This window comes from Lissotriton vulgaris, chromosome 8 (assembly GCF_964263255.1).
Source record: "Lissotriton vulgaris chromosome 8, aLisVul1.2, whole genome shotgun sequence".
NCBI lineage: Eukaryota > Metazoa > Chordata > Amphibia > Caudata > Salamandridae > Lissotriton > Lissotriton vulgaris.
The window spans coordinates 1,227,845,729-1,227,862,780 of record NC_141696.1 but is presented as its reverse complement, the minus strand read 5'-3'; the positions used below and the strand labels follow the sequence as shown (position 1 = coordinate 1,227,862,780).

The following is a 17,052-nucleotide window of genomic DNA, read 5'->3' as shown; positions in this document are numbered from 1 at the left end:
TGGAAGCATGGGGAATTAATTACTTTCCAAAATGTAATAGAGTCTTTTCTTTCTGCGGCGTCTCTTAAATCTTCCCAGGCTTGGTTTTGTATGCTTTGTTTGCGGGCCTTCAGGGCTTCTTTATATTCAGCTCTAAACTGTGCGACCTTTGCTTTGTCCCTCGGTTGGGAATGAAGGCTATCCTTTAGTCTTTTGAGCACCTTTGTACAGTTCGAGTCAAACCAACGCGGGTTTGAGGACGTTTTGTTGGACCCAGTAGTCTGTAAGGAGTTATTTACAAAATGCGCAATTTCTTCAAATGCCTTCACCACCCCGGCGCCAGTCACACAAGGGTCAAGACATTTGTCAATTGCTGCTGAGGCTTCAAGTAATAGTTTTTTATAAAAAAGGTCCCCATCGATTTTGGCCCATTTGATTCTTCTTCCCTGGTCCACTGCTCTTTCCATAATGCCAGATCTCTTTAAGCGTGAGGAAACAAAACCTTCCATTATAATGATCACTGGGTTGTGATCACTAAAGCCACTGGCCTCTATAATAGTTTTGTTGATGCTCCTTTTTAGATTAGGAGAGACTAGTACAAAGTCAATGTAGGAGTGGCAACCTCTGCCTTTATATGTTGGTGTTAATTCTCCATTCTCCCTTAGTTCGACCAGGTCTAGGGTTTGAGTTAGGTTGTATCTTTTCATTAGTCTCTCTAAGTCCCAGCCCTCTTTTGAGTGGGTGAAGTGTGGGCCTTTCATAATCGTGCATCTTGACCAGTCATTATTAAAAGGTATTAGTTTCTCGCATAGGTGGCAGTTAAAATCTCCCATTAGAATTAAACTCGTGGGATTTGGTGTCTTGGTTAAAAGATTCAAATTTTTTAGACAATTTTCTAGTTCGTTTATGGCTATTCCTTTCTCCGTTGTTGCCGGTGTGTTATACCAGTTCATTAGAAGAAAGGTTAGGCTTGGTGAAGTGAACCTCAAAACTTGCAGGTTGTGTGTGGCCCATTTAGTGTTGGACCAGGTGCCCTTGATGTCTAAATTGACATAAATCGCGAGCCCCCCACTCGCTCTCCCAGAAGATGCTTTTTTTGCCGGGACAAAAAAGCTTTTATAGCCTTCCATGCTATAGTCGTTTGAGTCAGTAGCCCAGGTTTCTTGCAGACATATGATGTGGAATTTGTTTATGTAACTGCGCCATTCCTGAGATTCAAATTTGGCCGCTAGCCCTGCAATATTCCATGATGCTATTAATAGGTTGTCATGGGTCGTGTCCTTTAGTGACCTTTTTTCCCCTTCAGGTGAGGGCTTTGCTTGTTTTCCCATTTCCGATGAGGTACCGAAACATAGTTGTGTACTGCTCGGTATAGCCATTCTACTCTGTATGGTGTGGGGTTTATCTGTTGCGGGGTTTTTACCATCTCCTCTTCCCCCGGTGGCGCTCAGCGATGTAGTGCAGCCTCCTTTACTGGGCTCGAGTTCTAGTTCGTTTCCTTGACCATAGTCTGCCCCCCTTCTTATGCCTGTTGGTGAAAAACTTGCCTCCTTCCTACTTATGGTCTTGGAGGGTTGATGGCCCAATTTCTGTCAGTCCACCCCTTCCAGTGTGCTGAACCTGTTCCAGTGTGCGTACTGCATTAAAGAAGGGTCATATGGTGGAAATACAGGGTTTGGCCTTTGCGTTTGGGGTGGGCCATATTGAAAGCCCAAGTGCGGTGTTCTATTCAGGCCATTGTTCTGCCTAGACCTTTGTGGTGCGAAGGGGTAGAAGTAGGATAGGTGTACCGGGTGAATTTGTGATCGAGTATAGCTCGGGGGGGCATTGCAGATAAAATGGACTGCTGCCATATCTCTAAAATTCACCGTGATGATATCCCCTGCTATGGTCTTAGTGCCTTTACCAATCCACTCGCCCCTTCTTACTGAGAGAATTTCCCCATGAATGTTATGGGGTAAAGGTCTATGTATTTGCAGCCACTGTGCACATTTATTTTTCAGCTCTATTTGTGTTTCCCTTTGTCCCTCCCTTAGAGGTGGAACTCCTGTTAAGACAACCACAAAAGGTAGTGCTTCAGGCAGAAGATTAATTGACCTGAAGCGAGTTGCCATTTTCTTATCTTTAGTGGTTGTCGCAGGGGGGGTCCGAGTTGACTTAGGGTCCACTTTAGGCGTTGGGGCATTATTTCCTTCCAGCGTTTGGGAGGGTCCAGGTGGTGATTTTTTATTGCCAGTGGAAGATTGGCTGTTATTTTTGCCTGTAGTCGGGATGGTAGCAGCCTTTTGCTTATCCTTGGTTCCTTTCTGTGTGACGCTATTGTTTGATTTTGCCGCCCCCTCAGTTACTAAAGGGTCCTTGTCTTTAGATAAGTTTGTTGGTGTGGGGTCTTTTGGTTTTGTTAAAACACATTCCTGCACAAGATGGTTTTTCGGGCCGATCCCCTTGTTATTAACAAGTGATGTCAGTCTATCTATTTTTGCTATAAGGGGTTTTAACAGCACCGTAATAGAGTGCTCGAGATCGAGTTTAAGATCCGACACCATGTTGGTAATCCAGCAAGGTATTCCCGGTGTGGGTGGATTTATCAGTGTAATCAGATTATGGTTACTGTATTTTAGGGGTCCTTTTTTCCTCCCTAGTTTATGGTCTTCCTTGTGCGGCATTTTCTCCTCTGTGTATAGGTTTTTTTCATAATTATTTGTTTGTGCGCCAGGTCTATCCCTGCTAATTTCAGCAGGCGCCTGGGCACAAGGGAGGTCAACGAAAGAGGAGGGAGTTAGGGGCGGACTAATGTCAATCTCCTCCGCCGGGTCTCCGGGGGTTTCAGATAGATTGATAAGAGATTCCTGCGTTTCCTGGATGATAGTCACGGGGGGTAGGGACATTCTTCTCTCTGTGTTAGCTATGGCATCGGATACCGCCCCTATGGTCTGTTTCAGCATTTTGTCGATGGCTGTGAGGGTTGGTATAGGCGGGTGATGATCCATTTTGGCTTTAGTGCTTGATCTTAAGGTGGGCATCCTGGTCTTCTTGGCAATTTTCCGCATTTCCCAGAAATGCGGGATTAGAGAGATGGCTGATAGTTGTAACTAGTATCGAAGAGTCAAGCTAGGTGCAGCATGAGTCGGCTACACTTGGGTTGCGATTTTAGGGGGCCAGCCCGGCCCGGCCTCTTCTGGCCTAAGAGGGCCCGCCCTTTGCCCGGGCTTCGCTCGGCGTCCCGCTTAGCTGTAAGCTTGTTCTAGATAAAGAGGTTTTGCAAGCAGGGGGCGTGTCTTCCTGGGGGCGCGCCCGTGCACACCTGTGCAGCGCAGGGACTCCTGGTCTTATGAGTCCCTGCGGCGCGCTCCCTCGATGTTTCCGCGGTGCTCCCTCCTCCTGGGACAGGACCCACAGCGCTAGTACTCCCCCAGCCTCGACCCCACGCCACTCACCGCGCAGCAGCGCCCGCGAAGCGGGTGCTGCAAGTTGTAGCGTTGCAGGAGGGCGGTCAATCCCAGCTGGGACACAGGGAGGCCGGGTAAGAGCAAAGCAGGGATTAAGGTTCTATCGGCGTCAACAGCAACAGTCTGGTAGGTGCAAAGAGATCCCGCTGGAGCTTAGGCAGAGTCCCGCTTTAATGATCTGGACAAGCAGGGGGCGTGTCTTCCTGGGGGCGCGCCCGTGCACACCTGTGCAGCGCAGGGACTCCTGGTCTTACGAGTCCCTGCGGCGCGCTCCCTCGATGTTTCCGCGGTGCTCCCTCCTCCTGGGACAGGAGGCACAGCGCTAGTACTCCCCCAGCCTTGACCCCACGCCACTCACCGCGCAGCAGCGCCCGCGAAGCGGGTGCTGCAAGTTGTAGCGTTGCAGGAGGGCGGTCAATCCCAGCTGGGACACAGGGAGGCCGGGTAAGAGCAAAGCAGGGATTAAGGTTCTATCGGCGTCAGCAGCAACAGTCTGGTAGGTGCAAAGAGAGGAGTTAATAGTTTCTATTTTCTGATAAAAAAAACTCAGCTATTTCCTCACAGTGAGTCTGGGTATTTTCATGATGCTTTGGTTCCTCTGGAAGTTGCAGAAGGGTTTTGGCTATTCAATAGATCTCCTTGGGTTTGGACGCTGCGTTCTCAATCTTGTGTTCGAAATATTTAGCCTGAGCTAGATGAATGTCCGCTTTGTAGTTTTTAATTGCTGTTCTATAGCTTGATTTATCCGATGGGAGGTAGCTGAGGCGCCATTTCCTCTCCAGTCGTTTACATACACGTTTAGCCTTTCGTAGTTCATTCGTGTACCATGGGGCTGTAGGATTGCCCCGCATGATGGGAGTTTTTTTAGTGGTAATATTGTATCTAGGGAGCTGGTGATCCACATGTTATAGTTATCATTATCTTGAGTGGGGGTGGATGTGTTGGTGGGTTTGGTACCTTGTAGGAGATCCTCCCACTCAGATAGGTGGAGTTTAGACCAATTGCGTGATCGTTGAGTCGTTGGAGGGGGTGGCAGGGGGGGGGGGAGGGAGGTGAGGGGGCAGGGTCCAGTTGAGCGGGATAAGGAAGTGATCAGACATGGGGAGAGGGACCCCCCCCCCCCAAAAAAAAAAAAATCACATAGGAGGTAAAGGAAATGTACTTGTGCCTCTGTTATATTAGAAAAGATGTAATTTCGGTTAAACTTTTAGCACATTCAGTTAACTGAAAGTTGTTATAAAAATTAACCAAAAAAATACAACATACATTTATTAAATGAAACTTGATAATTCTCACCAGACAGAAGAACAGTTATATCCATAGATGGTAAATTATTTGCGGTATATACTGCAAGACCTCCCTTAGGTCTACCAAAAGTTTTAGAGCTAGCTGGGACATGGTATGTTTTATAACCTAGGAGGTTTATAGGCTCAATTGCCCAGGTTTCCTGCAGGCATACTATCTGGTGTACACTAACTGTATCTAACCATGGTTTGAGATTTATCTTGGAGCAGAGCCCGGTAATGTTCCAAAATAGAACAGAAAGGGTCAAAGTTAAGTTTGTCAGATCGCTGATTTCAGGGGGGAACGTTGGAGGCTATTATACCTGTCAATGGATACAGATCTGGCACCGGGACATTAGAATGTATTTTAGGGGATTAGTCAGGGATAATAGAATTCTCATAGAGTAAACCAGCTTCTGCTGATCTTGGGAGGACTACCTTCCCCACATAACCAGATGTCTCATTTATAGCAACTAGAGACTGGTAAATCAAAGGTTATTTCTATGGAGGAAATAGGTGTTATTTTTGATTCCAACATCTTTTCGGAGATTACATTTATAGAGGAGGATCTCAGGGAGCTTGAAGAGGTTTGTAAGGATTTAGACCCAGAAAATATTGGGCCCGAGCTTCCCTGACCAGTACGCGATGGTGGTCAATCCACCATTTCTAGACAATTAAATCTATTTGCGACTGGTATGCCTCTCCAACCTACAGAAGGAGCGACATCTCTACCTCCATATCCTGACCAATCGACCCAATCCCTTCTCCTATCCCAGTTTCCTACTTGGGTCCAGTTCCATTCTAGGCCTTCATTATAACGAGGTGTTGGGGGATAGAAGTAGGAGAGTCTTTTAGTATCTATCCCATCATTTGTTACTGGCATACCCCAGGAGCAAATGTGCTCAACTGTGAGTGGGTCATCAAAGTGGACTATAACGCAGTCTCCCGGGATTCTTTTTGGCTCCTTACCAATCCAAGGGACCCTGCGGACCATTGAGACTCTGCTAGCAGAGTGCAGTGGTAAAGGTCTATTGGTAGCTAACCAATATAGTACCTTATTTTTGAAAGACCAGCCTGGTTCCTCCACATTAGTACTCTGCTCGGGAACCCCGGTCATAATTACCACATAAGGACTTGCTTCTGGTGGTAAATGTATTGGATGCCCACCCCTCCCCCTGGTGTTAGTGTTTTGTGCCCCTGGTGGCTTACCTGGGTCAGACTTCAGGGTATTGGGGGGTCTGGAGTTTGTTGTCTCAGGGATCTTCTTCACCCCTTCGGTTTTACAGTTGTCACTTCAGTAGCGACTTTTATGGCTTGCGCCCCTGCCTTGGGGGTTTCGTTAGTCGCTTTTTGACCCCCTGTTTGTACCAGCCCCACCCCCTTGGGGTTATTTGAAGTTGTGTTCAGAGCAGCTATCTGCTTTTCGATCTTTATGAGGGTCAATTCAATGGGTTGCATATAGGTTTTGACTAGTACCCCTAGTCTAATTAGTAATTGGTTATTTACCCCGCAAACTTTGCACCCTCCTCCCATGTTACTATTTACACTGAGGTTTGCTGTATTCATGGAGAGATTAATGGTTTCTGTTGGTGTAGTGGTTAACTCTCTGTGTTAGACTAACTTGACCTGCCTGAATAACGGGTACATCTGTGGTGAATATGTTTTAGGGTGTTCGCTTTGAGAGATTTTTGTTTAGGTATAGCGCCCTCCCTCAATCCCTGGTTTGGAGCTATGTTGGGGTCCTCCCGGTTCGGGCTCGCAAAAAGAACAGGGGGGTTTTCTAGCATCATGGATGATTGCGAGTCCGAGAACTCTAAGGATGCCGACAGGTCGACCATACTTGGCACAGTGTGTGTTTCTACATGTACTTCCAATAGTGGCCCGGTTTCCCGTAGGTGTGTGGGTGTCTTGACTGCGGCTAGGGAACCCAACGAAGACCATTTGGCGAGGGCCAAATCTTGTGATACCCTTCGTTCTAGAAGGATTATGCCTTGGTCGATTGCCTCGTTTGCCCTAGTAATGTAATGGTCGATTGGGCCAATTATCTGTGCTGCACCCTGTGCTGTTTTACTCCTACTACCTCTAGTAGTCAGTGTTAACAATAATCAAAGTTATGACAATAATTGGGGAGATGGAGGATAATATGTGTCCAGTGGAGATGGAAAGATAAGTGTCGCGGGGCAAACGTAAATGGGGTGACCCAGTCCAGTCTTACCCGGTCTTTAACGGGCCTAACGGGCCCACCCTTGGCCCGGGCTTCTCCCGCGAAGCGGGCAGTGACGCTTTGATTTAAGCACCACCTGGCGCAATTTCCCCGCAGACTGCTTCCTGCCGCAAAGTCAGCTGGGATTTGTGGTCCCCTGCACCTCAAGCTCTCCCCCACACACACACAGCAGCCGCACTGGTGTTCCTGGGGTGCGGCGGCGGGAGGAGAGAGAGCGCGGCAGGCAGGGCGGCGGTACCGGCAAAGGAGAAAGCGGGCACAAGTCGATAAGGAAGCTCCCAGGTAGATCAGATAAGTTCTCTGTTCACCAAAATAGGAAAGGTATCCCCAACACCAGTCACATGTACACCTCAGATACAATACCATATCGCCCATACTGGCCAAAGCAGAGCAAAACAGTTGTGAACTACCATACAAGGGCAATCCTTGATGCAATGCATCAATAGTATAAGCTACAAATCCTCCAAGAGGAAGCACCCAAATGGTGCCAACAACTGCATTGTGCTTACATCAGGACTTTCGACTTGGGAGTCTTAGGAGTGGTTATAGTAATCTTTAAACCTGGCCAATATTCCATCCTGCCATTGCTACGCTGGAATTTTTATTTTATTTTTATTTTTTAAAAACACTAAAGGGCACTTTCTGGCTTTGCACTTGGTGATCAGGAAGAGTGCCTTTGCAATACAGCCAACTGGTGAACATATTAATAGCTGAATAGGGCAGACCCAAAATCCTCTCATGAAGGACAATGGATTTGCAACTAAAGCAGCCTTTAGGCCAGACTTAAAACGTAAGGCAGGGCAGGTGTAGTTAGCATGGCATTTCCTCTCATTAGGGATGCCTATTTTATGGCGTAAATAATTTCTTAAGCGGTTGGGAATTCATTAATTGAAATTCAGATACTGGTCCTAATCGTTCAGTTAACATCCATCTTCAAAGGCTTACTTTAAGGGCATATATACGTTGAAGAACTCAACTTACCTCACCTCTCAAGGTGAGATTACCTAGCATTTGGGCTCTTGCGGGGTAGTGTGCACTTACCTGAATACAAAAAAATAGTCTTAGACAATTTAGAAACTTGCATACACTGGCTTGGGCCATAAAACCTGAACGTTTTAGGAGTAACAGGACTACACTGAATGTTGGGGCAAGTAACCTGTGCCACTCACTAGGTTATCAGTCACTTCCTTGTCTGTAATGAAGCTGTCAACATTAGTGTTCTAATATAAATTAGTACTACAAAATGTAAGATCAGGCCACAAAACAGTACGATCTATGGAGAAGGGCCAATTGGTCTTCTATACAGTTCCTGCTCCTACATCAGAAACAATTTTGAGATGCAACATTGGCCTTCACCTCAGAACCGGTGAAGAAATTACAGAAATAAAATTAGTGGCAACATGCAATTTGCTAGATCAGATTGAATTTGGAATGCCCATCTTATGGGCCCCTGGTGACAACCCACGCCTTCCCAATTGCTAATGTTCCACATGGACAAAGTGCTTGGAGTCACTTAAAGCTGCACGAATAATTAGACTTTTGCCCAATAACTTTAATCTCATTTTATTTACATTATACAAGTCAATACTATGGTACAAAAATAGTTTTGAATATCCAAAGAGAAGTCAGTTAGCCATTGCCGGGTCAAATACCAAATCCATCAACGAATCACAAAAGTGCAATGCATCAACACAAAAGTGCTATTTTCCTCCTCCCCAAACTGATTACCAGCAAGACCGCATATTAGACAATGTACTTATAGCTGTACGTATTGTCACAAGACAGTCTCTTGTCCTTGCAACGGCCACACAGCTCTTGGCGATGGGGTCTCTTCAGATCAATGTGCCTTTTCTTTTGAGGACAGGAGCACCGACTCTTCGAGCAGGACTGTAGGAGAAGAGGTGAAAGGACTTTAATCCACTAGTCAGGATGCAAAAAGTACTAAACATACTACTTAAACCAAACAATATGAAGAACTTGCAAATTAGACAACCTGCTCTTCTCTCAACCCGATATTAAAGTCGAACAAGCAGCTTATTCAAAGAAAAAGGCCCACACTACCTTCCACAAGCATGCCCGATACATCAGGGAAAAAAAATATGACTCCAAAGGATGTAATACTTCAGCACTCCAGTTATGGTATTCAGTCATGCTTGAACGTGTACCTGCACCTACATTGCAAATATTCACAAGAGATTCTAGAGTGTGTACAACGGTAATGTGACACGCCTTGACTGGAACGCTTTCATGCCCAGGAAAAGCTTTGCAACTAAAAGCATTCCATATTCCAACACTCCCACAATATGCAGAATGGAAATGCTCATTGAGAATTTAAGGTTCACTACCTGGCACTGTATGGCTTCTACTCTGTAGGGGTTGAAGCACTTTTGGCACTTGCGGCACAGCTGCTTGAAGTAAACCTGGAAAAGAAACAAATCCACATTAATATAATCATGCAATTGTTCCAGAATGTAAATAACCCATATGCTATATAATGCCTCACGACTGATAATTATCAAAAAGCAAGATCACGCATAAATGCACATTGCACATGTTAAATTAAGCCTTTCCTCTTCTGCTCTTAAAGAGAAGGGACATATACTACAAGGTTCTTAGCATCTACACATTACATCATTTCCTGGATTTCAGTGACTGGGCATTCATTTTGCTAGGTTCAGCGAATACAAAAAGTGTGCAAGTCGACAACGCACCACGAATCACACATTCAGACAATCCTGGCAGGCCAAGTTTGCGCTACCTAGGCTTTATTTTAGTGATCAAACACTTAATATAGAATGGGTGCTACTTGTGCAATGCAGGTTCATTCTGTGTTAATGTACAAGGATAGGACTCGGCATGCTTTGTAGCAATGAGCACTTACTAAACAAACACTAAACTTTGAGACAACTCGCGTAGATTAAATTAGTTCTGACAGACAAACCTTGAGAAATATCCAGTTCCAACAGCGGAATCAAAAGCAAGCCAGATCTGTGGTCAGGTCGTTGCCTTTTGATTTCACCAGGTGGTGTGCAGGGCATCATGGACCATATGGATGGGATTAACAAGTGCCATTTAATACTAGAGAAATGCAAAACTCTGGTTAATCGGTCTGATCCTTCAACTGGTCCAACTCAGGGAGCGGATAACCCCAGCCAAGTGTAACAGTAGTATGCAGGTATCGCCCTGCAGAGGCATTAAATGCACATTACTAGGCTATAGGGTTTTAGTGCACAATGCATCAACTCGTGTGGGAACAAGGAAAGAGTCGGATGTGTGCACCTTACTCCTCTAAATTGCAGGTTTACAACCACCATCACAAACTATTAGCATGTGGAAGCAGCAAGGAAAATACCCATAAACAATAAACAAATCTGGTATGGGGCAGACCACCCCGTTGGAGTTTATGCACATTACAAATGTAAGCTTAGGTGTCGAAATGTTGCTGCCAGGCAACTGAAAGGGAAAATAAAAAATTACATAGAGGCAGCCTTGACCAAGGACACCCGGGCAGAAAAGTTTGGGAATGTGCCTGGAAGCCATGCCGCAGCCAAGATGCGCCATCATATTAAGTTAGTCCTGATGAAGTGTGATACACAGCCATAGAACAAGCAACAAGACCAGTATGTGGAACTTATTTCGGCTGGTAGATCATGCAAACGTGTCAATGGGGATGCACCAAACCTGATAACTACTAAAGCATACACCAGCTTTAGTAAACAATAGTTTGAGCCACCAAAGGAACAAAGGTCAGCAAAAATCTGTGGTGATTTTACCTTCTGAAAAAACAAGGTACGTTGGAACTGAAATTCTTGTATAAGCACCAAAAAGAAATGTTTACTGCTGGTCCAACCAGCGGAGAAGCAGTTAACCTAGGTACTTTGGCACCTGCTAGAACACAGTAACCCAGGCTCCCAGTCCCAGCCTACTACCAGGTAGAGTGAAGAAATTTCTGCTGCAGTTAGAGCCAATAAACTAGGGTGTTTCTCAGCAGTGGCTTTAAGTGAGTAAGTACTTATTTGCACAATTAAAATCGTTGCAATACATGCAAAACAATTAAAACTCAATCCAGATTATGCTTTTTTTTTAAAGTGTTGATGAGAGCAAGGTAGTTCATATCTAATAGGGCAAGAGTTCTTAGTGAGCATCTTCTGTTAGCAGAGATTAATCTCAGTCATGAATTAATGAAAACGAGCGGCCATCTGAGCCGAGTTACCCCTGATACACTCTTTTGGAGCTTCTTGGCATGTCCGGATGTCCAGGGCCCGCCAAATTGGACGCAACAAAAAGGTTTGTAAAGGGAGTAGAGTTCTGCAGATGCATAGGACGTGGATTAAGTGCTCTTCCCCGCTCTTACAGAAACGGCACTGTGTGGACACATCTTCCTTGAATCTCCGGCCATACTTATACGCCCTCAGCGGGATTAGGCCAAAACGTAATCTCATTAAATGTTGTTTCACTTGTGGTTTCATGGATGACGACAAGTAGTATGGTGGAGTTTTAGGGCCATATAGCTGAGGCCCAAGTGCCATGGGAGAGATTCTTCACGTTTAGGGCATTGTGTTTAAATGACAAGATCTTTGCTTGTTTGGTCAAGAGGTTTGTGATTGGCCAGATAGGCAGCGAGCTTGTCCATATGTCTTGGACCTCCAGTGCATCCAAGCAGGACGTTAAAAATTGGTTCCAAGGAGTGCTGGGATTGTTGAATAGTGACCATATGCAGCTTTTTAGTGTAAGCTCACGAGCCTTTTTGGCTATTAAGCAATAGGAAATGAATCTTGTTTTCATTACCCAGGGTTGAGATGACAGAACTCCATGTGAATTTGAGCAGGAGAGGTAGAGTTGGGTAGGTGGAAGACTCTGAAAGCACATTGACTGGGCTCTGTCAAGCCAGGTAAACATTTTGTCTTTGAAAGTTATGGCGCCAAAAGCTATTTTCGGCAGAAATTTGGCGCCTATCAGTGGCGATTGTGTACAGAAACGCTAGAGACCTGCAGTGGACACCCTTCAAAACAAAGCAGCTCAAAAGTCACAAAAAAAGTTGAAGTTAACCATCAAGTTAGTCCCCAATACGAAAGAAATTCACACTGTAGCATACCAGCAAGGTGTTTGTGGGGCAGGAGGGGATGAGTATATGCCAGTGTTAGGTCAATAGAAGACATTAACCAATCTCTCCCAAAGCGGAGCTCCCATGATCTAAATTTGAGCTACAAAAGCTGTTAAGCATGCACCTGCAGCACTTGTGCAGTTATGTTCCTTTGATACTGCAGACCTTGTGAAGACTTCAGGTTTGGTTTATCCTTACCATTAAAGGAGACTCCTATCCAACTTCAGAGATCACTACATGATGCTGTGGCAACGTTTAGCCTCCATAAACTCAAACTCCTATACCAAGCTTTCATCAAAGATAGGCAGATTGGACTTGTATACAGATAAGAACCACAAAAGAATGTGACTGACTTTCAGTACATTTGCTTACATAGACACAAGCAGGTCGATGCCATAGTTACCACGTCTTTACCCAAAACTTCAGAGACCAGACATGCATAGGGGTTGTTCATTTATAATTTTATGGGCTTACCTTTAGCCATTGCTTGCAGCAGCACCTCCTCCCCCCCTATACACAGGAAGTTGGCCACAGCTCTGAAAGCCATTAGTATAAATATTTACCTTGCTGCTTCCAGAAATACACCACACATAGGCACTCTCCCATCTGGTTTTGCAATCCTTGCAATGAAAGTAGCCATATTTCTGCTCCAAAAACTGCAACAGCAAGACAAGGGACAGAAAAGGGTTAACAAGGTAAATTAAAACAATTATAGCACTTGCAAACCAGTGTCACTGGATTCCGACTTTACATTTAATGTGCTAAAGCAAGACAAGCAGAAGATAAATACAAGCCTGACTCCCCAAATCAGGTACAAAAGTGACATTATGGTATCCTTTAAGATAAAAAGTGATTAGTCTTGATTGAGAATTTCACCACTAATATGGGTTGAATTGCACTGACGGGCAAAGAGTTTTACAGTAAGTTTAAAACTACCCGTTTAGCATGCAGTAGATCAAACTGCTTCTACCCAAACCACTCCCAAAACAAAAACGGAAGGCATACATAGTAGGTCTAGTTAGAACAAAGCTGTACCAGGTCAAGCATTTTGTTTAGTCATATTGACCCTTCCAACAGAAGACACCAGTTACTGCAGCTCCCCACAGCAAGGATCAAGGAGATAAAGCCTCCATACCTCTAAAAGTTGAGATCTTTGGCATTCCTGGGAGCTAAAACTGTGATAACACCCCCCTCTTCCACATTTCAAGTATGTGCTATGAGATTAGAATCCTTCAGTCTGAAGGACTACAAGAGTTCCCTCCCGAGTGTCCCCACTGGACGCAAGCCTATAATTGGTCGCATGTCCCCCTCCCCAAGTGCTGTCAAGTTGCACAATGAACAGCGCTAAACATAGCGTGCCACATGTGGCAAAGTGGCTATTAGGATGAGCAGCAAAGAAGGCCATTCAAATCAAGCAGTAAAGCGCCAGCTCATCTGACTAAGTCTTTGTTGACCCCATAAACATTAATGTTGAAGGGAGCCCAATCGCCTACTGTTGATAGGAGCACTGAAAGACTTCTTGAATGCAAGAAAGTTACCATAAGGGATGCATCTTTAAAAAGCATCCTTTTCTTCATGGCCTAAACGCTATCCGACTGCCACATCAGGGGTTAATGTGCAAAAATGTTTACATTTAACAAACTTGGTGCTAAGTGTTGTCACTTAGTGGTTACATGTCCACAAATATGTTCAGAGATTCATTAGCTGCTGTGACAGATCCTTCAGATGGGATGTCTGCCAAGCCAAAAACGCCCCTTATTCAAGAACATGGGTCACAGCCGCACCCAATGGATTTTTACAATGATCATGCAAATTAGTCGAGAAGCTACAGCAACAGCTAGTGGCCACTTAGTTGGAGGCTCCGAGGTTTATACATTTATAAGTGAAAACTGACAGTCAGGAATGCGGAACTGTAGGCACATTACCAACCTTAGGCATCGGGTGTATTCGCCCATTCTTAACACGAACAGAAAAAAACACGAGGCCATCGTTTTTCCAGGTAGAGAGTACGTAGATCATTTTGCTACCACATTTACATTAAAATACCAATAGAAACCTGGGACAAGCTGTTCGTGCAAATAAGACTAGGCGTCTGAAAGCGTGGTGAAAAATACTAATGGAGCAAAGAATGGAGCTACCCGTGTCAAACTTCCAAGGGGGCAATTGTTCATGCATACCCTGAAACGGTTTTAACTTAAACTAATGTTTACACTTGCTTGATTTACTAGTATATCCTACAAGGATTTCGTGGGGAGAAATCACTAAGCATGTTCATTATGTGTTTTGGGGACTTGTCCCATTTTCGATCATACGCATTTAAGGCCAATATTTGGAGAGATATAGATATATACGCACACACACAGCCTTTAGAAGAAACGAATGGAATAAAAATGCAACAACTCGCAGTGAGGTGTTGAATGTTACGATGGGGGCGATGTGAGCTTGGGAATAAAAAAAAAAAGGCTGTTCCTCAAAGATACCAATCACTCTTGCAACAAAGAAAAATACTGCATTAAATACACACGCAGACGAACGTTAAGAGGCACCGATTCTTTCCAAAGAACAGCAAACTTGTTAACCTCTTCCAATTTTGTGACATTCAAAGTTCAGTTTCAGAACCGAGACAGAACTTGGTTCCTTTGACAGGCTTCGTGGACCCCGCCGCCGTGTCTAGCCACACGGAGGAGGTACAGTTGCCACACGCAGGCCCACCTCGCCCTCCCCGCGCTCCTGTACCTGGAAGGCGGCCCTCTTGCCCTCTGGGGCGCCTGGGCTCTCGTCGGCCTGCTCCTCCCGGCTCTGGTTCGCCTCTGGTGTGACGCCCTCTGGCGGGGGCTCCTGCCCCGCGTCCGGTTTCCCGCTCTCCTCCTCCTTGGCCTCTTCCTGCTCGCCCTTCTCCCGCGGCAGAGGCGCCACGCTGGCCCTGCCCCGCGGCCCTCGCCCGCCCCCCGGCGGCAGGGTGAAGAGGCGGCGGTCGGAGACCGGGGAATAGACGGCGATGGGGCGGGTGAAGCGCACCTCGCTGCTGCCCCCGGGGGAGCGCAGTATGGCCACCCCTGGGGGCAGCGGGGGCGCGAAGGGGCGGCTGGGGCTAAAGCCGCGGCGCCCCAGGGTGCGGGGGCCCAGCGAGCACTGCACGCTGGCGTCCACCCGCGGGTTCACCTGCACCCCCACCTCCCGGGTGTTGGCCCGGCGGAGGCGTGGGGTCAGGCCCGGGTTGACCTGGGAGAGGATGGCCTTGAGCTGGGCGCGCTTGAAGTTATCCAGGTAGTCGGAGGGCTCGGGCGGGGGCGGCGGGGTGGGAGGCGGCGGGATATACACGCCGCACCCCTTGCTCTGCTTCCAGCTGGGCTGACGGGGGCGGCCCTGCTGGGGCTGCTTGAAGGGCCCCCCATAGCTGGGGTAAACCGTGTACGGCGGGTACACAAACCCCGCCATCACTGCCGTATCTTGCGTTCTCTTTGAATTGGTAGTAGCGCCAGGTCGGGCTTATATCGGCCCAGTAGGCCCGGTCACATGAGAGGAATAATTGACCACAGGTGGGGCGATGTGTTGTGGCCCGTGGACCACTCGAACTCCTTGACAGACGGGCAGGTTTTCTCTTTCTCCCTACTGCGAACTCTTCAAACATTCAGTGATCCTTGCCTGAGCGTTAACGTAACCATGAGAAGTATCCAATGAACACTCAGGTATTGGCTTTATAAGTCGTGTGCAACTCACCCTTGCCCCTTTCGACGTGTCGCCCACAACCACGTTCCAAACCCGGGCTTTATACAAATCGTTATTTTCATGTGTGCTCTTTCAAGTTAAATGCGCAGGTTACAATTTCCAGAAACATTTATGTTGTTGGACGTAAAGTGTGGACCTGGAATATGTTCTTCTTGGCGAAAATACGAGAGTAGTGACTAAAAAAAGATCTGAAATGTTTATGGTTTAACAATGCAGCTAATTATTTGCTACGTGGAACGTGTATCCTGCTACTTCCTGGCACAACTAGAGGCAAGCATGCGCGTGTAACTTCAACCTTTACCATTCATGTGTTTTTGTGAGCCATCGTGCGTGCACTAAATACGAAAGAAGCTGAAAGGATTGGAGCGAGTTTCGTCAAATCTTTAGGCGAGCCCAGGTGATATAAACAGGTCCATTGAGGCCGGATGCTGGACAAAGATCTTCACGTTGCACTGTCTAAGGTGCCCCATAGGCAAAACCTGAGCGTGTCCTCAGACCTGTGAATGGTGCACAAATGAATGTATTCGCTTTATCGAGATAGCGCCAGCCAGCACAGGACACGATGCTACCATTCATTGAACCAGAAAAGGAGGGAACACATCCTAAAAAACAGAACGTGCATGTGCACCTGTATCACTTTATCACCAGAAGTGATACATTGTAGCAAGTTCATCATACTTACGGAATGGCTCTATTTTGTAGTCAAAGCTGAGGTAAAAATATTGCTGTTATATATATATATATAATTTTTTTATTTGTAAAACTTTATTGAGCATAAAGTCATCACATAGAAGGCATGTATCATAGCTTGTTACAGTAGTACAGTGTCTTGCTCATTAACATACAACCAAAACACCGGAAGATAATCAAAATAAAACATTTCCAAAAGTCAGATCGCTCAGTGTTGCATAAATATCATTACAATCATAGCCGTCAATATATATTTCAGTGCGTCCTGCTGGAGGCTCCCTCCCCTCAAAGCACCCCGTCTCAACCATTCTTATCGTGGTCAAATGTTCATCTTGTTGTAAAGGTTAGTCAATATGGGCATAATCAGTCCGACTCTAGTTCAACCTGGGCCAGTAAATATTCCTGCAGTGGAGACCATATGTCCCTTGGTCGTGAGGCACTTGACAAGTCTTCAGCAGAGGTTTCCAATTGGTCTCTGCAGTATACCATGTCTTTGAGCCAGTTGTCTACTTTTGGATACTGTTTACTGTCCCATGTAAACAGGGTACGCCTCTTTGCCAAGAGCAGGGCCAGTTGCACAAACTTCCCCATGAT

At 46.0% G+C, this 17,052-nt stretch overlaps 1 protein-coding gene across 1 annotated transcript; it reads right to left on the bottom strand.

Moving 5' to 3' along the window:
• Nucleotides 1–8,482: 8,482 nt before the first annotated feature.
• On the bottom strand, nucleotides 8,483–15,494 carry ZAR1L (zygote arrest 1 like). The gene is made up of 4 exons (XM_086933455.1): nucleotides 14,776–15,494; nucleotides 12,603–12,695; nucleotides 9,281–9,355; nucleotides 8,483–8,822 (listed from the first exon to the last, which is right to left on the bottom strand). The coding sequence occupies exons 1-4, from the start codon at nucleotides 15,475–15,477 to the stop codon at nucleotides 8,679–8,681; spliced, it is 1,014 nt and encodes a 337-aa protein (XP_086789581.1). The 5' UTR covers nucleotides 15,478–15,494; the 3' UTR covers nucleotides 8,483–8,678.
• Nucleotides 15,495–17,052: the final 1,558 nt, after the last annotated feature.